General features: G+C 43.2%; 1 protein-coding gene across 2 annotated transcripts in view; it reads left to right on the forward strand.

Annotated features, from left to right (window-relative positions):
* The window catches only part of FACE2 (farnesylated protein-converting enzyme 2), a 28,408-nt gene extending 9,964 nt beyond the window's left edge, over positions 1–18,444 (forward strand). The window contains exons 5-9 of one of the 2 annotated variants that reach the window (XM_078584636.1): positions 1,842–1,953; positions 14,666–14,737; positions 16,051–16,113; positions 17,528–17,608; positions 17,703–18,444. In XM_078584636.1, coding sequence (XP_078440762.1) covers positions 1,842–1,953; positions 14,666–14,737; positions 16,051–16,113; positions 17,528–17,608; positions 17,703–17,836 — 462 coding nt within the window. In that variant the 3' untranslated portion in view covers positions 17,837–18,444. The remainder of the gene's footprint in view (positions 1–1,841; positions 1,954–14,665; positions 14,738–16,050; positions 16,114–17,527; positions 17,609–17,702) is intronic. The other variant, XM_078584637.1, reaches the window with a different exon arrangement.
* Positions 18,445–24,035: the final 5,591 nt, after the last annotated feature.

Raw genomic sequence — 24,035 nt, forward strand, 5'->3', positions numbered from 1 at the left:
ATTCTATATGTAAACAGCCCAATGAACATTATCCAGGCACTATGCCGGGCCTGGGTGGGCCAATTCTTTTGACCCTGGCTGGATTTGAATAACGTGCACGATGAATATATATATCAAAACTCTCTATTCTTAGAAAAATAGATTAAAACTCTCATGTGGCCAAGTGGCCACCATTCAAGTTTGCTTCAATGAGAGTGTGTGTTCGAATCTTTCAATCGTCACATCTCTGCCCCCACATGAGAGTTCACCATATTTTATAATTTGTTCTTTTAATATTTCGTAAAATAAGCTCACCTTACAAAATGAGGGTTCCCACTTTAGGTCCCTGCTCCCCACTGTCGCCCTATTGGTGGGGGGGGGGGTTGGAATTTGGGCATGGTTCAAATCTCTGCCCCAAATTCAAACTGATCTCTGCCCGAAATTCAATGTACGGTTTGGGGCAATCAAAAGTCGCCAAGTTGGGACAAATTTGCATCCTGATATGCCCGCCCATGTTGAGGCCCTGCCAAAGGGGTATTTGGTGTAGGAGCTTCTCTTCGGGGAATAGAAATATAGGTTACGAGGTATTAGAGGTAATAGCTCTTGACTTAGAGGAATCTGGGACCATTTTCCACTTTCCGGGGATATACGGTTTTGCCTTGTTTCTTTTTTTCCTTTTTTCATCTTACGCTAATGTAAACATCATGTAAAATCGTGCAACTAGTTTGTAAAGTGGATCATCAAAAGGCTAAGTAAGCATCATGTAATTGACTTATTCTCGTTAAATTTTTTAGCCGGTGACTGGACGCTTGTCTGATGGAGCTGATGGGCCCAAAGCAGAAGAGATCCGAACTTTGAAAAAGAGGAGGCTAAAAAAAAGGTAGGAATAGAACATGGGGACCTTCTGTGTGAATCTCTTCTGTGTGAAAAAGAAGAGGATACAAAAAAGGTTGCTATGGGAATCTCTTCTGTGTCAAATCAAATTCTATAAAATTTGAGAATGAACATCCGAGAGAACAAAGAATGTGTCAACTCTATATGCGCTCTTTCACCAGACAAATCAAGAACGAATTGAACGTTGTTCGTACACAGGGCCAGGGCTTAATGTGGAGCTGGTAAGGTAACAGGACCCTACTGTATTGGCCTTGTCCCCCTGAAGAGATTGCTGGATCGACCCCCTTCTCGTCAGATTAGAGAATCTTCAGAGCTCCAGTCTGCTCCTCCTTGTTCTGGCACAAAAAGTGCCTGCTATCTTTTCTTGAGGGTAATATCCTCTAATTAACAGGGCCACGATTCCTGCCTGAATTCATTGGGGGGCCCACACATGCCTCCCTTTGCACACATGCTCTCCACGACTACTCCTTGAGGGAGATTTGTATCAGATATACCCCCCGAAGCCTTTATCTGGTTTCACCATCCTCTCCCTCAGAGTTGGTGAATGGATATGGGCATTCTCTGTATTCACAGGTGTTGAATTCTACTCTTTATTTTCTGATCAAGTACTACAAGGCAACTATTCTACACTGACCAACCGAGCTAATCACCCTGGTTCTCAGTATTATTCCTTTGTTTAATAATGGATGTTTCCAGATAAGGCATCAGTCATTCAGGTTAATAAAGGAATCTCTGTTGAATTTTTTGTGAATTTAAGTAAACCGATTATTACATTTGTTGTGACAGCAAAGTCTTTCAACCCGTTCACTGTGATTGGTTTTTAACGCTTGAGCTGGTTGCATTATACTGCGGAAAGTTTTCTTTATTTTACTTTTATGTTCGTTCTGGCTTCTTCAATGATTTTATCGTAAACTCTATTTTACTAAAAGATTTTGTGTTTATTTTAATTTTCCTGATTTTCTTGTCAGGCACCTGTTACAGAAGAGATTGTATTTAGGGCATGCATGATTCCTCTACTCCTTTGTGCTGGATTCAAAAACACAAACATCTTATTTTTCAGCCCGATATTCTTCAGTTTAGGTAATAATCCTGCTTTCTTTATAACAATGTAGAGGAAAATGATTTTTTTTTGAAAAGTAATGTAGAGGATAATGATACTATCCATCATCTTATTTATGGGCATTTCCATCATTTACCTTTCCCTGCTTTTCCCTTTAAATAGATGTGGCCCTTTGATATAGCTTCAACTATAGCAATGTAGTTTTTCTCTGATTCGTTCCCCAGCCAAAATGGGATAAGATAGATTGGAGAAGATAAGAGAATGGAAAGATAGGGGAAGATGAGATAGTGCGGTAAGATGGGATCTCGATCTTCTTCTGGCCGTCGGGGATGCTCCTTCCGACTGCTCCAGCTCCTGCCCGTCTCTTGGAATTCTTGAAAACAAAATGCCTCCTTCACAGTCTTATTTGTGGGTGCCTGTGGTGAATTCTAATCGCACTTCCTGCATCGTTTCCTGCCCTCTGGAAACGACGCCTTCTGTAAGCCTTGCTGAAGTGTTTATCGATACTCTCCCCTTCGAGCTGAAGCTTGTCCTCAAGTTGAAGTTTGGAAGGCTTCGTGCGATGTTGATGGCGTCTTCCCAAGTCGCGTCATAAGCTGGGAGACCCTGCCACTTGATTAAAAGATATAATCCGGCCGGTGTGATCTTTGAGGTCAGGACGGCTTCAGGATTGACCTGCCATTCATAATCGTCAGTAAGAGATGGTGGTATGGGCGATGCTTGAATGTCTGAGCCTAATGCACGTTTCAATTTAGACTCATGAAACACTGTATGGACTGTGGTGGAAGGTGGAAGATTGAGTTTATAGGCAACTGGACTGATCCGCTTTATGATCTTATAGGGTCCGAAATAGTCGGGGCTGAGCTTTTCATTTGAATGTCTTGCAAGTGTTTTCATGCGATAAGGTTGGATCTTCAGATAGACAAAATCCCCTTCATTGAAATGAACATGTCTGCGGTGTTTGTCAGCCTGAGCCTTCATCTGATTTTGTGCCTTGGCCAGATGGGTTTTGAGTTTGTTAAGGATGAGATCTCGTTCAGTGAGCAATTTATCAACCGAATCTACTGGAGAAACGGGAGAGCCATAACGCAATAGGGACGGTGGATCGTGGCTGTACACTGCCTTAAAAGGAGTCATACCAATGGAGGTGTGGAACGACGTACTGTAGCTGTATTCTGCCCAAGGGAGAAATTTTATCCAATGTTTTGGATGCTCAGCGGTGAAACAACGTAAATAACATTTGAGGCCACGATTGGTGACTTCTGTCTGCCAATCCGTCTCAGGGTGATAGGAACAACTTAGCAATAACTTGGTGCCTTGGACTTTGTGCAACACTTTCCAGAATTGACTGATGAAGAGGCGCCCTCTGTCAGAAACTATGGAATTGGGTGGGCCATGTAATCGAACAATCTCTTTGACGAAGAGATGAGCAATCACTTCTGCCGAGAAAGGGTGTTTGACTGGAATATAATGACTGTATTTGCGGAGACTATCAACAATGACTAAAATGAAATCATACCCTTGAGAATTTGGCAATCCCTCAATGATATCCATGCTGACGTCTTCCCATATCAAATGCGGAATAAACCAAGGTTGAAGGAAACCAGCAGGTGATAGATGTGATGATTTATGTCGCTGACAAGTATCGCATTTATCCACATATTCCTTGATAGTTTTTTTCATACCAGTTTTTTTCATATCGCATTTATAGTTTTTTTCATACCAGTCCAGAAGAGTTGCTGAGACATTCCTTTGTAGGTCTTATGAAATCCACCATGACCACCGACCTTTGCATCATGAAACTCATATAAAACAGTGGGAATCAATGATGAGTGTGATGGTAGAACAATACGTCCCTTGTAGCATAGGAGGCCCTGATGAATAGAATAAGATGGGTGTTTTGAAGGGTGTTCTAAACAATCTGCCTTTATCTGGGAGAGTTTATCATGGGCTGTAACTTCACGATCATGCCAGTGACTCACAACAATTGCGCTGATACTTTCGGCGGAATCTTCCATAGATCAAGATAGGGCGTCAACAACAATATTTTACTTCCCCGATTTGAATTGAATTTCAAAATCGAGACCCATTAATTTGATCATCGAGTGATGATACTGTAGTGGAATTTCCTTTTGATCATTTAGAAATTTGAGGCTAAAATGATCCACAAAGATGAAAATTTTCTGGAATATAAGATAGTGCTTCCATTTGTTGACTGCATTAACAACTGCCGAAAATTCCCTTCGATATGCTGATGTAAAATGAGAAGTCAAAGAGAGCACCTGACAAAAAAATGCAATAGGCTTTGGTTGTTGCAATAATGCGGCCCCAATTCCACAGCCGGATCCATCAGTCTCGATAAAATACTGTAATGGAATTTCCTTTTGTTCATTTAGAAATTTGAGGCTAAAATGATCCATGAAGATGAAAAATTTCTGGAATATGAGATAGTGCTTCCATTTGTTGACTGCATTAACAACTGCCAAAAATTCCCTTTCATATGCTGATGTAAAATGAGAAGTCGAAGAGAGCACCTGACTAAAAAATGCAATAGGCTTCGATTGTTGTAATGATATGGACCCAATCCCACAACCGGATGAATCAATCTCAATGGCAAAAGGTAATGAAAAATTTGGTAGGGCCAGGATGGGTGTGGAAGTTAAGGCAGTTTTAAGCTGTGTGAAGGACTGCTCGGCTGTATCAGACCATATGAAAGAATTTTTCTTAAGGAGATCAGTCAATGGTTGTGCTATTGCTGCATAGTGTGACACAAATCGTCTATAATTACCCGCAAGGTTGAGAAAACCCCTTAGTTGTTTGATGGTTTTGGGTATGGGCCAATTTTCGATTGGGATGTGGCTACCCTGTCAGTGGAAATCCAGTGTCTCAAGAACTCCAATTGAGGTAGTGTTGAATGCGTTACTTTTATATCCTTTTTCTTTCTTTTTTTTATATCCTTTTTTGTATCTCTCCTATATATGTATCTTCTCGCAAGAAGCTAAATCAAGGGAGAACTATTCTTTTCACTGTCATCTTCTCTCTACTCGAAGCTCCATTTCCCTTCAGAGCTTCTTCATGGTATCAGAGCCAACACTGGCTTAATTCGTTTCTCAGATCATCCCCATTCTCGTTCTCGTTCTTCAGATCGTCGACGAATTTGGCGTCGGTTCTTCAGATCATCGCCATCAAACGGCGTCAAATCTTCGAACGTTCCTTCGCCGTTGATTCTTCAGATCTTCACTGTCTAACGGACTCGATTCTTCAAATCTTCGGCATTCTCGGCGTTCTCGGCGCCGACTCTCCAGATAGCCGTCGAGTTTTCAAATCTTCAGCACTTGGTATTCTCGGCGCCGACTCTCCAGATAGCCGTCAAGTTTTCAAATCTTCGGCACTTGGTATTCTCGGCGTCGATTCTCCAGATCGTCGAGTTTCCAAATTCTTCAGATCGTCGACTCTCCAGATCGTCAATTCTTCAGATCGCCGAGTTTCCAGATTCTCCAAATTGACGACTCTCCAGATTGTCGATTCGGCTAATTCTCGGCGACGACGTCTCCAGATCTGCATCGTGAGACATCTTCCTCATTCCAGATCTCGGTGTTGGCGTGAGCAACCTTCATGTTCCTTGGCAGATCCACTCATTCAGGCAATTGAGGTCGTAAGACCTGTTTGACCCACCGATATTTAGGAGATTCTCGAATCAGTTACTTGACGTCAACAGAGCCCAATCCGTCACGCCTGTTTTCTTTATTCCTTGGCTGGTATTGAAGTTTATTGATTCCATTGCATCGATAATATGGCCTCTACAGACTCCTCTACTTCCGCTGCCATTCAGCCACCAGGGCTCAACCTTCACTCATCCGAATTGAGCTCTTGGCATTACTCATTGCCACGAATGCCTTCTGAGTTTCAATTCACTGGGTTGAATCTTCTTCAATGGCGTCAATATGTTCAAATTACCTTGAAGGGGAAGCTTATGAAGCACCTTGTTGATGAGCCGCCGTCTCCCACAGCTCCTCATTACGAACACTGGCTTGATGTTGAAGGTGTGGTTCACCAGTGGCTACTTGACAGTATCAGTCCATCGTATGCAGCTGAGTTCTTATCTCTCAATTCTGCCAAGGAAATATGGGATGCAGCTCAAGAATCTCACTCGAAGCGAAATAATCTGGCGGTTATCTATGAACTTGTTACTCGCTCTACTAATTTGGTCCAGGGGCAACGATCTGTTCGAGCTTACCACCTAGAATTGTCGTCTCTCTGGGCTGAGTTGGACCACTACATGCCACCCGACCCTCACTCAGTCGATCGTGGGTATGTTCTCCAACTCCGAGTGTTTAAATTCCTCATGGGATTGAATCCAGAGTACGAGTCTTTGCGTGGGTAACTTCTTCCCCGCGAGAAGGTCCCTACCTTGAAAGAAGCCCTTGTGGCTGTTCAGATGGAGGAAACTCGTCTTGGGATATTCCACTCTGAGCCGGTTTCTGTGATGGCTGTTCAACAGCTGGGAAACCCACGACCTACATCTGCTCGGGGTGGATTGCCTCATATGCCCTCTCTTAATATGAAGCCACCTCACATGCAACCCACGGCATCAAAAATGGCGCCCACCGTGGGAGGTTCACATGTTGATTCTTCTCTTGTCTGCAACTATTGCAAGAAACGAGGTCATACCATGGAGACTTGCTACAAGTTACTGAGGAAAAATGCTCATCAAAGTCACTTGGTGACTCATATTTCATCTCCCGGCGGGCCATCCATGACTACTCCTATGTCTCTTCCTGAGCCATCTCAACCAATTGCCGAAGCCACATCTTCACTAGGAGACCAGCTTAGACGTGATGAACTCCGGCAGCTTCTACAGTCAAAATTGATGGACTCTACCTCCCTCGTTCATCAAGGTACACCTTCCTACTCTTCCACTATCCAATGGATAGTTGACTCAGGTGCCACAGCCCGTATGACTCCTATATCCCAATACTTCCTTACCTACGCCCCTTCTCCTAGTTCTCACAGTTAGCACTGCCGCTGGGGACTTCCTTCCCGTGGCCGGTGTGGGATCTATTCAAATCACCCCCAATCTCACTCTCACCCATGTTCTTCATGTCCCACGTCTCACCCTGAGTCTCCTCTCCCTCCATCACCTCGTTCAAGACCTTGGTCAAGACGTATTTTTTACCCCTAATTCTTGCTTCTATCGTGATAAGGTGTCGGGGCAGATGACTACACTTGCTGAGGAACGAGGGGGCCTTTACATCCTTCACCGTTCTCCATCCGTCTCTCCTTTGGCCCCAGCTCTTGGCGTTGCTCTCTCCACTGCGGCGCCGGACCCTATTTGGCTTCTTCACCGTCGCTTGGGACATCCTTCCTTCTCTATTTTGAAATTCATGTTCCCTCGTTTGTTTCATGGACGTCCTGTGGACGGGTTTGTTTGTGAACCATGTCGGTTAGCTAAACATACTCGGACAACGTATCCTCTTTCTGATCCCTCTTCTCGTTCCTCCTCCCCTTTCTCTCTCATTCATAGTGATATATGGGGACCTGCTCCTGTTCATAGTGCGTCGGGCGCCCGATGGTTAGTGATCTTCGTCGATGATTTTACACGTGTTACATGGGCCTATCTCCTCAAGCACAAATCAGACCTTTCCCAAACAATAATTTCATTTTATTCGCTTATCCAAAATCAGTTTGCTACCTCCCTCAAATGCTTCCGCTCCGATAATGCCCGTGACTACGTCAACTCCACCATCTCTACCTTCTTCACCTCTCACGGCATTGTTCATGAAACATCTTGTCCATACACACCCCAACAAAATGGCCTTGCAGAACGCAAGTTTCGTCACATCTTTGACACCACACGCTCTCTTCTTCTTCATATGAACATGCCAAAATACTTCTGGGGGGAAGCCACTCTCACCGCAATCCATCTCATCAACCGACTTCCCTCTCGAGTTCTATTCCACCTTTCCCCTCTTGACGCTCTCCATAAGGCCTACCCCATGGTTTCCCTGAAAACTAATCTCACTCCCCGTGTCTTTGTTTGCATCTGCTACGTAACTAACCATCATCCTTCTCGAGACAAACTTGATGCTAAAGCACTCCGATGTGTTGTTGGTTACTCCTCTCACCAAAAAGGTTATAAATGCTACCACCCTTCTACTCACCGCTTCATTGTCAGTAAAGATGTCACATTTGACGAGTCCACTCCACTTTATCCCGTTGAATCATTGTCCAACCCTTCCTCTTCTACTTCACTTGATGAGTCCCTTGATTTCTTTGTTCCACTTACGTCCCCATCGTTGTCTCCTTCACCCATTCTGACTTCCTTGGCTCCTCCACAAAGATTTGATGGGACCACGTATCATCGCCATCCACGCCCTACTCTAATTGTCTCCACACCACAACCTACAACACCACCCCCCCTTTCATTCCATGACGACCTCCCTATTGCTCTAAGGAAAGCCCCTCGTTCTTGCACTTCCACCCCCTTGTACCCTTTGGCAAATTACCTTTCCTCCCATCGGCTCTCCTCGTCTTACCGTGCCTTTCTCACCCGACTTGATTCTATTGTCATACCGAAGACTGTGGCTGAAGCATTAGGTTCCCCTGAATGGCGACGTGCTATGGAAGAGGAGTTGGCTGCCTTGGATAAAAATCAGACATAGGATCTTGTTCCTTTACCTTCGGGGAAACATGTAGTTGGCTGTCGGTGGGTCTATACTGTCCAACACCAGTCTGATGGCTCCCTCGAGCGGTATAAAGCCTGTCTTGTAGCTAAAGGCTATACTCAACAATTCGGTGTTGACTATCTAGAGACGTTTGCCCCAATTGCAAAAATGAACACTGTGCGTCTTCTTATCGCACTTGCTGCTCATTATGACTGGCCTCTTCAACAATTTGACGTCAAGAATGCCTTTCTTCATGGTGATCTCCATGAAGAGGTTTATATGGCCCTGCCTCCTGGTTATGCGGCTCCTTCTTCGGCGCTTCCCTTGGTATGTCGCCTCAAGAAATCTCTTTATGGTTTAAAGCAGTCTCCTCGCGCTTGGTTTGGATGCTTCACGCACTCGATGAAATTATTTGGCTACTCTCAGTGCCATGGAGACCATACCCTTTTCTACCGTCATTCCACGTCGGGGGGAGTCACCCTACTTCTTGTGTACGTGGATGACATTATTATTACAGGGAATGATTCCCAGGCAGTGGCAAAATTGGCATCTCATCTTGCCAGGGAATTCGATATTAAACATCTTGGCTTACTTCGCTACTTCCTCGGAATTGAAGTGGCATATTCTGCAGCTGGTATTTTTGTTTGTCAGCGGAAATATGTTGTTGATCTCCTTCAAGAACTTGGTAAGGAAGACTCACAACCTCTATCTACTCCTGTTGAAGCGAATCATCGATTATCCCTGGCAGAGCATGAGGAGGCTGTTGATCAAGGAAGGTACCAAAGATAAGTGGGTAAACTGATATATCTCACTCACACTCGCCCTGATATTGCTTATACTGTGGGCGTGTTGAGTCAATTTATGCACTGTCCAAAGGTGTGTCATATGCATGCTGTCAATCGTGTACTTCGCTATCTCAAGGGTACTGTTGGACTTGGTCTTCAGTTCAAGCGTAAAGGTGGTCTTCAACTAGATGTCTACACAGATGCTGATTATGCTGGTTCTCACGTTGATCGTCGTTCAACAACGGGCTACTGTACTTTTCTTGGTGGCAATCTTATTACATGGCTTCAGTAAGAAGCAAGCTGTCGTATCTCGATCCAGTGCCGAAGCTGAATTTCGTGCCCTGGCACAAGGTCTCTGCGAGGCATTATGGATCACTAATCTCCTTACAGAGCTGAAACTATCGTGTCCTCAGCCAACTCAAATGTTTTGTGATAATAAGTCGGCTATCAGCATCGCCCATGATCCAGTGCAACACGACCGCACTAAACATGTTGAAATTGATCTACACTTTATAAAAGAAAAGCTGGAGTCAGGACATTTTTGCCTTTCATACATTCCATCCGCCCATCAACAAGCTGATATTCTCACCAAAGGACTATCTGTCCCACGTTTTCGAGAATTATGTGGCAAACTGGGAATGGATAATATTCAAGGCTCTGTAGTCTATACACGTACGCCAGTTCCCATTTTTCTTTTTGATCAACAATGCTGGACTGGTGAATGGGATATTAGAATGCTGAATGATTTTGTTGTCTAACAGTTCTTGTATCAAACCCTCATACATTTTTATGCTGGTGAGAATATTTATAGGGTCTGATGTTGACTGGTTTGGCTCCCGGAATCAGATGTATCTTATGGTCAATTGGACGTTGTGGGGGTAAGGATGTTGGAATATCGGACACCGTAGGGAACTTTTCTCGCAGCATGAAAATGCAGGGCTCGAGTTGAAGAGAAAGTACCTCCACCGGCTACTGTGTGCGCTTTCTGTTGACGCTAAGCAATTTCTCCAGGGATAACAGCCAGTCACGATGAGCTTGTGCCAGATTTTGAGGGAATACCTTGGTCAGATTGAGTCTTTGGTCTGCTTGCACGGTAAATATCTGCTCATCCCTGAGAATCTTGATCATTAGTTGATCATAGTTGCTTGAAAACCATCCCAACGTTTTCATCCATTGGATGCCAAGGATGATGTCAATGTCGCCAAGGTTGAACGGGATGAGATCTTGATGAAAACTTTGGCCTTGGATGGTAATTGGAACATCTATGCATAACCCAGTAGCCTTTCTGATAGAGCCATCTCCCAATATGAGGTTGAAACGCGTTGCCCCTTCAATTCGAATGTTGAAATCTCTGACCACTCTCATGTGAATGAGGTTGTGAGAAGCTCCTCCGTCGATGAGGATGATCAAAGAACGTCCAGCAATTCCCCCAGACCTTCATTGACCCATTGGGACTTGGGGCCAGGTGGACCACGCACAAGAACCCCTTCAAAATCTGTGTGACATCAGTTTGCATCAGATCTTCTTCATTCATTGACATTTCCTCGACACTGTCTTCTTCTTGAACTAAGAATATATTCAGTTCTCTCTTGCACCTATGCCCTGGAAGATACTTATCATTACAATGATAACAGAGTCCATTCTCCCTTCTTGACTGAAATTCTTCATTGGTCAAACACATGATCTTCTTCCTGGGAGGTTGTGATAAGTTTTCAGCTGAAGATGACAGTGTTTTATCTGGATACGGTACTACTCCTGACTTGCTTCGAAAATTGAGAAAGGGTGACGAACTGCAGATTGCAAGGGCCTTGAGCGTGTATCTCTGGCAGGAGCTGCTGCTGTTTCTGCCTGACCCATCGGCCATGTTTACCACATGACCTTCAAGTTTGCCTCTGCTTCGATAGAGTCATCCATGACTTGCTGAATGCAAAAGGGTCGATACTTGGGAACTTCGGAGCGCATTTCCGGTTTCAGCCCATTCAGATATGCTGTTTCCAACACATCCTGATCCTTAGGAGGAAGATATGCCACCGGTAGTTCAAATTCTGCACGATACTCTGAAATGTCTCCTGTCTGTTGCAGGTTGAATAATTTTGTCGCAAAGACTTTGATGGGAAGCTGTATCTGCGCTCAAGTTGTCATCTGAAATCTGACTAATTTTCAAATCTGAACTGTTTCTCGGCATAGATGAACCACCCCTGAGCTGCTCCTTCCAAATGCAAGGAAATCGAATTAAGCTTCTCGGCGTCGGTCAGTATGTGAACATGAAAGGACCTCTCTGTGCAATTCAGCCATCCCTGTGCTTGATCTCCTGAAAAAAATAGGTAAGCTACCTTTTCAGAACGGTGTTTTCTCGCACCACTGGCACCCTGCCGTACCTCTGGATGTTTCCAGTCGCTGCGTTTCCTTAAATCTTCGAATTCATCAAGGAGAGCTGCTTCAAGATCTGCGTAAGGATGCCCACGATTGGAGCTGGATCCACGAAGTTTGCTTCCGTATCTGACCTCTGTTCTTCCATGGTGAGCTTCTAAGATCGAAACGGCGCTCTGATACCAGATTGATATAGCTTCAACTATAGGAATATAGTTTTTCTCCGATTTGCTCCCCAGTCAAAATGGGATAAGATAGATCGGAGAAGATAAGAGAATGGAAAGATAGGGAAAGATGAGATAGTGCGGTAAGATTGGATCTCGATCTTCTTCTGGCTGACTGGGATGCTCCTTCCGACTGCTCCAGCTCCGCCTGCGGCTCCTTCCGGGCGGTGAGTGCAGCTGAGGCCGGCCCCTGGGAAACAGTCCGCCAAGGGGTCCGGTTGGGCTGGTCTCGGATAGGAACTCCATGGCCGGGCCGTTCACTGGATCACTCGGTCCGTTTGGGCCAACGGGGATCCATGGTGGGCCTTTAGTGGGAAAAATCCCCCTATTGGGCCCATCTGCTGGGTCGCCCATCTGAAACGGGCCTGCCTGATAGTATGGCGGGCTGGGGGTGGAAAGCCGACGCCCGGCCAGTTTCCCCGTTGAGCAGGCCTGCTAGTTTTATGCTGGCGGGCCTTCTCGGGGTGGGACGGGCCGGCCCAGCCTCTGCCACTGCCTGCCTCGCCCTGGGGCAACCGCTCTGGCCGAGGGGCCCCCAGGGCGAGCCCAGGGCGGCGGCTGTCACAGCGGCGGCGGCGGCGGCCGGTGGGCGGTGTCTATCAGAGGGGCATCCGTTGGAGCTGATGGAGTGGCGATCGACTGGGCGGCGGTCGTCGGGCTGGCGACAACGGCAGTCGGGGCCGCGGCTGTCAGGGCTGGGGTGATGGGCGTTGGGGCCGCGGATGCGGCTGTCAGGGCTGCGACGGCCGCCATCGCGGTTGTGGCGGTCGTTGGAGCCGCGGGACCGTCGGAGTTGCAGCAGCGGCCTTTGGGACCGTGGCTATCGGGGCCACAGAGACGGCTGTCGGGGTTGCAGCGGCGGCCTTCGGGACCGTGGCTATCAGGGCTGCAGAGGCGGCCATCAGGATCGCGGTGGTGGCCGTCGGGTCCGCTGCCTTTAGGGCCAGGGTGGCGCCCGTCAAGGCCAGGGCGGCGACTGTCGAGGCCGCGGCCATCAGGATGGCGGCCATCAAGGCCGCCACCTTTGGGGCTGCAGCCGTCGCAGCCACGAGGGCCGCGGCAGCGGCCATTTAGGCTGCGGCCATTGGGGCCAAGGCTGGCGGTGCTGCTGCCATCGAGACCGCGGCCGTTGGGGCTGCGGCTGGTGGCGCTGCTGCCATTGAGACCGTGGCCACCGGGGCCGTGGCTGTGGAGGCTCCCTGGTGGGCTGCGCTGGCCTCGCCGGAGGGTTCCCCAGTGGGTCGAGTCGGTGGAAGAGGTGCCGGCTGCTGTTGCTGGATCGTTGTCACGAGCAACTGTATTTGCACCACTAGGGATGCAAACAGCTGCATCTGTGATGCGTATTGCCATTCGAGAACGTCCGCCAAGGACTTCGTTGTGGCGTCTTCTCGCCCTGGAGATGATCCTGATCCCGATTTAGGCTCCATGACAGCGTGACGGAAATGGAAGCGGGTTGGCTCTGATACCATTTGATGTGATCCCGGATCTAGGTTTATATTGGGAGGACGGTAGAGGGCAAGGAGAGGTAGAAATTCCCGGGTAGAGAGATGAAACGGGAAGGATTGGAGAGGAGGCCGAGCAGAGGGGGTAGGGATCGGCCGAGGTCGAGCCGCCTGAAGATGCGGTGAGGTAGAGACGATCACAAGGACGGGGATCGTAGAGGGAGAGAGGGAGGGCAGACAGACTAGGAGAGGGGAGACTAGAAGACCTCACTTCAATCAACTTCTTCTTGGCTGCTCTCCTAAAGGGAGGGCATCCCTATTTAAAGGGAAATACATAATAGCAAATGACTAAAACACCCCTGTGGGCTAACATGATGGAACTACCCCTAGGATCCTATCACTGGCCGTCGGGGATGCTCCTTCCGACTGCTCGAGCTCCCGCCCGCCGCTTGGAATTCTTGAAAACAAAATGCCGTAACTGCTTCCTCCATCGCAGTCTTATTTATAGGTGCCTGTGGCGAAGTCAAATCGCACTCCCTGGGTCGTTTCCTGCACTCCGTAAACGATGCATTCTGCACACCTTGCTGAAGTGTTTATCACCCCTCTTCATTGGAGGGCAACAAACTGTCTTTGGAACAGTGATGTTATGTGCGTGTAGTTTAGCTTTGGCCTCCCAATGGTGCATCATCTAGTGGCATCTAACTCCCCTCCTTATTCGCCAGGCACTCTGCCTCTCACTCCTCGACCCTTCTCATTACCTTATCTCTCTGACACACTCGGGTTTGAAACTCTACCCGTTGAATATTCAAGTCCAACAAAGTAACATCCCAGCTGTGAAGGATGGCTTCATTATATTAGTTTCTCCGCCTTTCCTTCCGTACAAATGTTCAGGGATTTTAACCTGAAGTTTTCATATTATTGCCTCTCAATTGGAATGTTTCTATGGTTCATGGCTAACTATTAAAATGAGATCTGCAATTGTTTCTCTTCTTTGGAAGATGGCTGTTTCTCCCGTGGTGATGGGAGCTGTTACTTTGTCCTACTTCCTTTTTTCTATTGTTGTTTAGTCCTTGAGAATTCCCTAAAAATAATTCGTGCTGGTATCCGAAAATTCCTTTTTAAATGCTCTGAAGAAAACACATTTTTGACATGATTTTCTAGCATCTGGAAGCTTACATATTTGATTTTACCTTTTTATCATTTGTTGAAATATATCTTCTGAGGTTCATATCTTTTCTCATTTCAGCACATTTAAATCATTTATGGGAGCTATATTTCGAAAGAGGGTGTGACTTTCTTCGTGCTCTTACGATTGTTGGTAGGATCTTATACTTCTTTTGTTTACATGACCCCAAGTGACTTGCGTTCTCTTCAAAAACATTAACTTACAAAACCCAGATCTAGACTTTGGTTTCTTATTTTTTCATTATTCATCATCAACATTAGAAGGGTTCATGTTTCTGCTTACTGGACAGATGCATCATATGCAGTCCATATTAGGGTGGTGCGTCACTGGGATTTGGGGCTGCGATGATGCAGCCCCCTATGATGCTGTGGAGCATTGTCCTTGGGCCTGCATCATCTTAAGGACCGGTGTCCTTCGGGGCCTCTGATCTTAGGGACCTTGTCATCCACAATGCCCTGTCCGGCTTCCCATGGGGCGGACAGGATTCAATGATGCAGCCCTGACGCTGCGGCCCCATTAACGCAAATCACAGTGACACTTGGCATATTATGGCCCTTTTTCTCTCATTCTCTCTCTCTCTCTCTCCACTTTCTCCCTTTCTCTTTCTGTCAGTTAGCAATCTTGTCAAGAGTCCTTTCATGGGTTCTCTCTAAAAAATTATCTACCTTCTTCCGACGGCAGATGAGATTGCAATTCGAAATTGAGGCTAAGGCAATTATTCAAGTAAACAATGATTCCACATTTTTTAGGTCACGAACTTGCGGAACATGCTAAAGTTTGTGGAAAAGTGTTATACGACTAGAAGAGAGGTAAAAAATAAGGGAATAGAGCTAGCCTGATCGGCTCAGCTCGTCCAGTCAAGAGAATTTCCCCGAGCTGGCCAATTGCTCCTGCGACTCTTTTTATGAAAACAAGCAAATGCTCTCTTGGAGATGGCGGCACTTTATTATAGACCTGCCCTGCACCTTTCATTTTTCTGAATCCCGTTCATGCTTCATTGGTGCACACTGGTGACATTCCTCCTCTTCATTCTCCAAAAAATTTGTGGGAGGTTTTTACCAACAGCCCTATCCTGCGCCTGCAGAAAAATTTCACCTGAGGCTGCGTCATCCAGGGTATTGGTCCTCAGGGTTGCAGGCCCCACAAGATCCTGGCTCTCATCCCCAGGACTCCTGGAGCCGGATCATGTGTCCTGTCTGGGATATTGCACTCTAGTTTTTGTGGTTCGCTTCTCTTGCATGAGGCTAAAATTTCCTTAACTTTTAATCCTGATATGGACCGCCGTATATTTGTTTTCCTGTCATCTACTTTTATTTTGAACTGTAAAATAATCCCTCTCACTCCATTTTTTGAACTCAATAAAGGGGATACTGGAGCCCTCTAGATGTAATCCACCAGTGATCTGCTGCGACCTATTTGTCATGTGGGACTATGCTTGTATGCAGGTTTCCAGCTTGGTTATACTGTTATATTTGGAGCATATGCAGCTTTCCTTTTTCTTCGCACAGGTACACAAACTCCTATTTACTTTTATTGAATCTGAATCGACTTTTGGGGAGTTCGTTTCGTTAACTTTCCTGAGTGTTTCGGTACTATTTCTTCTCTTTATTTCCACCCTGGTTTTTCCCTAAAAAATGCGGAATACCCTCTTAATAAAAGGACGGCATTCCTCACATGGTGGCATACTACAGGAGATGGAAAAGACAAGATTAGCGCTATGTTGAACTAGATGAGTCCTTGAAACTAATGGCGCAGAATGAATTCATAGCAAGTTTTTCGAATCAATATGGCTGTTTCTCTAGTTCCAGCTGGTGCATCGATGAGCACAGGCGGACCACAATAAATAGACTCTGAATTCATCTGCGCTATTCTAATTTTGTTGGACTGTCACATGAAGTCCCGCCCTTTCATCGCAGGGAAAAAACTGAGTCCATTTTTTCTGATCACGGGATGATCTTTACTGGTTATTTTCTAGAGGGAGTTAAATAGTGAAGGACTGACTAGTAAGTTGAATGGGAACTCAGAGGTATTGAGCCTTTATCAAGGCTCTTATGTTACATGTTTTGCTACTGACTTAACAGATTGGTTTGTGTGCACTGGGGTATATCTATAACAAAATCGATAACATTCTGCCCAAATACTCAAGGCCTTGTATGAATGAGATCCTCCTGGCCTGCTTAGATATGCTCTCTTGTGTTACCGTTCACAGCAGTTGGCCAAGTACTGAAAGCCCACGACTTGCTGACAAGAAATTTCAGTGAGGCTCTGGTGCAAATAAAGAAAAGGAAGGGACTTCCAACTTGTGTCGTAACGCAGTCTTTTGTATTTACAACCGTACGTAACGAGATTGGGTTGATTGCTGATCACGGGTGGTCTGCCTTAGAAACAAAAATCGAGATCATTGGCCACTGGCAGAAGGATAAACACCCTAGTATTTCTGTTTAACATACGTTAGCCTGCTGGGTTGGCATATCTCAATTTTTTCAGGCATCAGGACCGTCTGAAGACCCTGATAGGGGTAAGAGTGCAAGAAGGTTTAATTTAAAGAATACACCACGATATCTGACGCTCTGCCAGACTATGATCCCACTAAGGTGGCCTTTGCAGCACAACCATGATCAAAGTAAAAGAGAAATTATATCAAAGCTGAATTTTTTTCAATGTGAGACGATCTACATGAGTTTTGAGGGGGCGACTCCTATTCAAATACCAATAAGAAGTGGAAGCAGAAATGCTATCGAAGAATTTGATGCGTATGTTGCAATAAGAGAGCAGATTTTACACTTTTTTTAGCAACTGAACTCTTTCCAATTCATCATCTATAATTTGTTTCGAAAGGAAAAATAATAAAAGAAATAAGTAAATACAATAAACAAACAATGAAAAATCGGGTGATTCTGATGAAGTTATCTTGTTCTGCAGGAAACTTGATTTGTCCGATTGTGGCCCACATATTGTGCAACATGATGGGACTGCCTGCCTTCTCTTCCGCGCATGCCAAAGGTCAGCCATCCGCCAGTGCAATCCCACATCAGGAAACGTGTTTGTCATGTCTCACATGGTATTTTCTACCTTAATGTTTGTTTGTTTTCTCTAGGCCTGACGAGGGCCACCTTCGTGCTGGGTGTGGCATGCTTCTCGCTGCTTCTCTTTCCGCTGACCAGCCCCAAGCTCTACAATGAAAGCCCTCAAGAATGCCATTGCTGGAACGGCCAATGCAGCTGGGACTGAGCCTTCTTCGACCTAGTAATGATGCACCTCGTTAACACCACTCATTGGCGGCAAAAAAAGACACGGAAGGTGTTTATTTCCATGGGAGGCATTCCTGGTTCATCTGGTGGTGGTAACAACTCGCCAAGACTAACCCAAGGACCAATTATTCAAGGAGAGTTGTTTGATCAGAGACCCATGAGGCTCATTTAGCTCCTGGTCGGATCAGTGTTGCTTCATGGTTGTAATCTTTTTAGACTGCATTGTATTCTATTTATTGTTATTGATATGGAAAAAGGAATGAACAGATATAAAGAATTCTAAGTATCGTCCTCAAGCATGAACTCGACAGGGCGCTTCAACAGTCAGCCGAAGGTCTGGAGTTCCGGAGTTCCAAACAGCGATGCAGATCAGCAGCACGACTCAGGGTATCAAGTTCGGCAGCGAAGCGGATCTCAAGGCCTCCAGGCTGAGGGCACTTGGAGTTTTCATTCTTTAAAATATGTTACAAGCTTTTGGCACTTGACTTTCGGGACTTGTCTCAGAGTCGAGAAAGAATCTTTTATTTACAGTATGCATTAAGTACAGACTAGAGCTTCAGCAATTTAATGTTTGGGAGTTAGCTCGACTACTGTTTGTTTTCTCTAGTACTTTGACTATGACCTACGAGCATCTAATTATGAGATTCTAAATAGTCTTAGTTTGGGTGCATCAAGAAGTTCACGAAGACGATTGAGTGGTCAAGATGGGATCATCTACGCTTGGTATAAAAGGTGATAGCTCAAGGAAGATGATGCGATGAAGTCCTTGGCCAAGGCAATAAAATATCAGAGAAGAATTATACAATTATTTCCTAACACATCAGTACTAAATTGGATGACCAATTAAGGTTTGACAGTTGACTATACCCTAAGTTGTCCTAGGAGTATCAAGTGGATGAGGGACTATATGTACATGTTAATTAATGATGAACAAGTTCCATGAGTGAGTCGATACACACTCCTTTATATCTTCTAGAGCACGAGGTGTAGCTTGGCACCTCACATGTTGGAGATTCAACATATCAATTATGTTAAATCAATCTGATATTAATTAATATATATGATGATGTAATTAATTAATTTGGAAGGCTAAAAAAGGTTATTGGGCCTCTGGAGTTGTTAACTAGAATGATATTGGGATCAAGTGGGTCATATGAAAATGGTCTTTTTGATGTCAGAAGATATATACAAGTTTTAGGTGTTTATATACAAAATACCCACTTCGTATAAATAGAGAAAGACCCTGAACAAAATTGACCCAGGAAAGAATTGTTCAGCAAACTTCCCCTTCTTCTCCCTTCTCCCCACACCTCCTCTCCACTCTCGATGCAGTCAGGGATGACATAACAACGACGAAGGTGGCTGAACAGAGTGTGTCAAGGTGGAGGTGGAGATTAATGTGTCGAGGATCGCGTGGATATGCCTTGAGCCTGCACACATGAGAAGCTCTAATTGTCTTGCTCTAGAATCAAAGTAATCAAAGATACGATCCATGCCTAGGTTATTCCTTTCATGATTTTAATGATGTTGTTTGATTCCATTTAATTTTTTTGGTATGGATTGTTTTGATTTGTTCATCCATATTACGTCCTATAGAACCCTACACCCTCATCCAAGAAACAATTAAGGATGTATTATAATGCATGGATGTTATCGAATAAAACCTAGTACATCACGCAATAGGCTGGAATGTCCCCCATTTCAAATTATGATAATGTTGATGAATAAATACAGATTATTCAATTTTAAGCTCCCCAGACACTACATCTATATTTTATTGATTTCTAAAAATAACACAACTATTTATTCATTCAGATAGAAAACATTACAGTTCTACATATCCTCTCCATGTAATACTAAAACATTTGTCACTGCAAGACAATGGACATAAGTGTAGTTGTAATTTTCCTCTTCTTTGCCATGTTTCTTTCTAAAAAAACTACAAGATGTGGAAGTTCTAGTTGTGGACCAAGCCATCACCAGAATGGTGATTCCCCTTCTAAAATTTCATTCAAATATTTATGTGATTATTATTATTATTATAAATTTTATGCAATCTTAATATGCAATAAAGCTTTCTTACACATTAAAAAATTACTTTTTCCATGGCTATATAGTTCACTCGCTATAAGTAACTCATGAAGCTCCCTCAACTTATATAACCTTTTATTCCACTTTTAATGAGATTAATTTACTTAATTACTTAACCTGATCAACAATTCTATAGCATTATAAACTACATCAATTAAAATTTTCCTATGAGCATAAACCTGATCCACATTTCTTAATCCTCCAAAATCAAATTTCATTCTTGATATTGTGTCATCAACTTCAAAAGCTGAACCACATTGAACACCAGATTAACCTTCTTACAAACCATCAAAAAATCAATTCTCATCATCATAACCCATTAGAAACTTCCTTTGATAAGAAATCCAATACCCCTATAAGCTCATGTCAACCTGATAATCACAAATAACATGTTAATTTAATAATAATTTAGTGTATTTTATATTTCATTTTACAGAGAAAATAGATTCATGCCATTACAACTTCAAATTTTTTATTTGACATTGAGAATTAAGTTCTAACTTTTATTCACTAAATGATATTCTAGCACACTTTTTAGGTTATAAAATATAAGTGATAAAACCCTAAATTCTGTATTAAGTCAAGTAATTAGCAAAATTTTATGCACTTACAGAGCTTAAAATAGGGTATTATCATATATTATATGTCAATTAATTTTTCCAAGTAAATTCTATTTTTTTCCTAATTTTATGTTTATTTATGAATTTTGTGGAATTTATATAAGCTTGGAATAATTCTATTTAATTGAAAATGGAAGGTATAAAAATTAATTTTAATGTTAATTAATGTGGGGATGAATTATTGAAATTTTTAGATTTTCTAGATTTTTTTTGAAATTTTTGGGAAATTTATTCGAGGAAGAAATGAATATTTGAAAAATATGATATATTTATAAGGAAAATAGGATTTTAAAGCAATTTCTAAAATTGGAGGGGTTTTTTATAATTTTTCATTACAATTAGGCCATTAAAACAGCTCTTGATCGCTCATTGCAGGCGTAATGATCCAATTAAAATTGTTCTAGAGTTTTTACCAAATAAATTGGATCTTTAGGAAATATGGAGGAGAGAGAAATCTGAGGGTCATATGCATAAATATTTTTTGGGCACCATGAGTTTGTGGGCCCAAATATTTTCAGGGACTTTTGCACAAGTTTTGAAGACCTTAATCTCGGGGGGCACGTGGCACAATCTAGTCCATCAAAACGAATATAATGATCTGAATACATCAGAAGAAGTCTCTCTCCTAGACTGTAAGATCACCGCCCCTGCTATGCATACAACGCGTATGCTCTTCAAAAGGCAGAGGTAAGTGCATTTAGTATGTATTTTTATTTTTTTATTACTCTCTTATATTTAGGAGGGGCTGTGGTGCGCTGAGGAGGCGCCAAAAGTATTTTAAAATGCCCCAGCCAATCAGTGAGCGACACGTGATTTCGTATATACAAAAACTAAATTAAACAAATAAAGATTGATCCAACAACTCAGATGGGCCAATAACTTTTGATCTGAAGTCTAATTAAGGTTAAATTTTTATGAATTTGCTTGTCTCAGCCTCCACTTTCTATCTGTATGGTTGGATCATTCAGATCAAGCCTGCATAGATGGACAAAAATTAATTACTATTTGGGGGTAAAATTTTACTTTTTACCATTTAACCTAAGTATAAAAGCAGAATTTCAAGTCAGGGAGGTCATTGTGGAGGGGGAATCTTTCACAGCTGAAAGATAGAGAGGAGAACCAGCCTGGATAAAGCCTACTTGGTACTTTGTATGTCATTTTATTTGAATTTATAGTGTAATTAGGATGATTTTTTAGTGAATTTCTTCATTTTTCTTCTTGATACTGGTATGAGTTTCAAAATCGTTAGGCTTGAGCAGAATGTACAACTCCTTAGTATGACTAAGAGGAGTGAGCCTTGAAATGTCCTATGTATTCCAATTACAAATTAAGAACAAAAAATTATAAAAATTTAATTCTAGGAAGATTAGATTGTGTTTATGTGATAATAGTCAGTGAATTTGGATTCCCAATTTCCCCAAAACAACCAAAAATCAAATTCTCTTCTTAATCTCTCTATGACCCCTTTGATCCTTTTTATTGGATCAAAGAAGTCAATCTTGATCTCCTTCTTCTATTTTTTCCATCTCTTCTACCTCCTTTCTAAATTCTCCATCTAGTTACAGTCAAACTATTCAAGTAGATCACTAATTGAATACCTTACTAGCTTCCCTTAGACAATACCCATACTTATCATTACACATCTTAAGTTAAGGGTTTATAAATTTTATTGTATAAGCTAAAATCAACAACGATAAGGGATAATAAAAGTGCATAATTCACCCCTAATTTTGGATTATCAATAAGATTTATATTTATTATTAATTTAGGGGTTTATTATATTTTTTGAATTATATTCTATTTTTTTTCCAATTTTCTGGAATGTTTTTGGAATTTTATTTCTTTTTTTCTGGTCTACCTTATATTTATGCCATCCTGGAAATCCATTGCATGGATCAAGGAGAAGAGAGAAAATAAAAAAATTCCGAATGATCCAACTTAAAATCACAATATCTAATTACCTAGGAGTTTTTGGGGTGAATGTTTGAGGGTAGCTCCATCTCTCTGTGCCCCGCTAGCCATCCTTTTCTTCCCATTTATAAATAGAGATCTTCATCTTTGTAAGAAAGTCACCTTTGGATTTTTCTCATGTACAATTAGAAGAGTGTTTTGGGCACTCAAAATATCATTTAGGTATGTTATTAGAATACAAGAGTAAGGGATTAGAGAATAGAAAAAATGATCAAGACTCATATGAATAACACACCACTCAGGCTGTTGGCCACTTGACGAAGACGTTAGTGTGATCTTCATATTTGCCAAATTCTCATCTCTGTTATTTTTTCTATGTTATTGTCATCGAAGAAAACCTAGATTTCACCATCATACACATCATCATTGACTCTACTGCTCACTGGCGTGTATCTATCTCCATCTCCATTACCAACAACAGAGGTAAATATGTATCACTACCTAGCTATGCATATCGTCATTGGGTGTCAACCACAATCTATGTTACAATCAATGATATATTTTGTCCACTCCATTCGAACAGTTTCCATCAATCATCACTTGATACTACAGAATCAGTAGTTCAGGCATTTAATTATAATTGACTAATATTTCTTACTATAAATACATTACGTTATGTGTTTTACAAATTTTTATTAAATTAGGTTAAATAAGAAAAAAAACTCTCATCATTTTAATGTTAAATTTGAGTGGTGTGATGGATGGTGGGGAACCTGAGTTGCCCTCGAGCATGTGCCTTGTTGGTGTTGCACATTGCAATTAAGCGTCATATAGGCATACTCCCAATGGCATCCCTAACATCTTTCTACCAGTTTGCAAGAGAAGTGATGCTATGCCTATTCTTGGCTGCAGTGGCAACTAACATTGTACAACATGCATGACGGGTTTGCACATGTGCCTGATCTGTGATAGAAATATCTAGCACATCACAAATGATGTTGAGCATTCAGAGATGCCAATCACTCCATGTATCAATGTTCGAGCAGTGACGACCGTCCTGGTCCAAGGCGATGACTTACACATAGTTGATGATAGTCTTTGCATGAAGTATTCATTGACCATGGTGGTGCTAACACTAGATAGGGAGCCCTCGTACTTGGTTCCACAACCTCAAAATGCTGTGGACAGGGAGTCAGATCTGGCGGAAACATTGGAGCACATCCTTCGCTGAAGACTCATATGTGCATGGTGGGGCACGTGATCAACTGTGAGTGTGCAAGTGCTAGCGGGAGAGGAGCAGAAGAATTGATATCCCAGTTGTATGGCCAATGAATGTAGCCTGGGCAAGGTGATCGTGGTGACCACCAAACTGGTGACTTGATTGAAAAAGTTTGGGGCACACCTCTAGCCTGTGATTCTGTAGGAGTGCTTCACTTAACGACGAGATTGACTGCAGGCCCGCAGACATTATGGGCAAACAACAGCCATAGGTTGGGAGAGACAACCTGGTTGAATGAGATGTGGTGCCTCATTATAACTGATGTTAGGCCAAGTACC

The sequence above is a fragment of the Wolffia australiana genome, chromosome 13 (genome assembly GCF_029677425.1).
Source record: "Wolffia australiana isolate 7733 chromosome 13, ASM2967742v1".
Lineage (NCBI taxonomy): Eukaryota > Viridiplantae > Streptophyta > Magnoliopsida > Alismatales > Araceae > Wolffia > Wolffia australiana.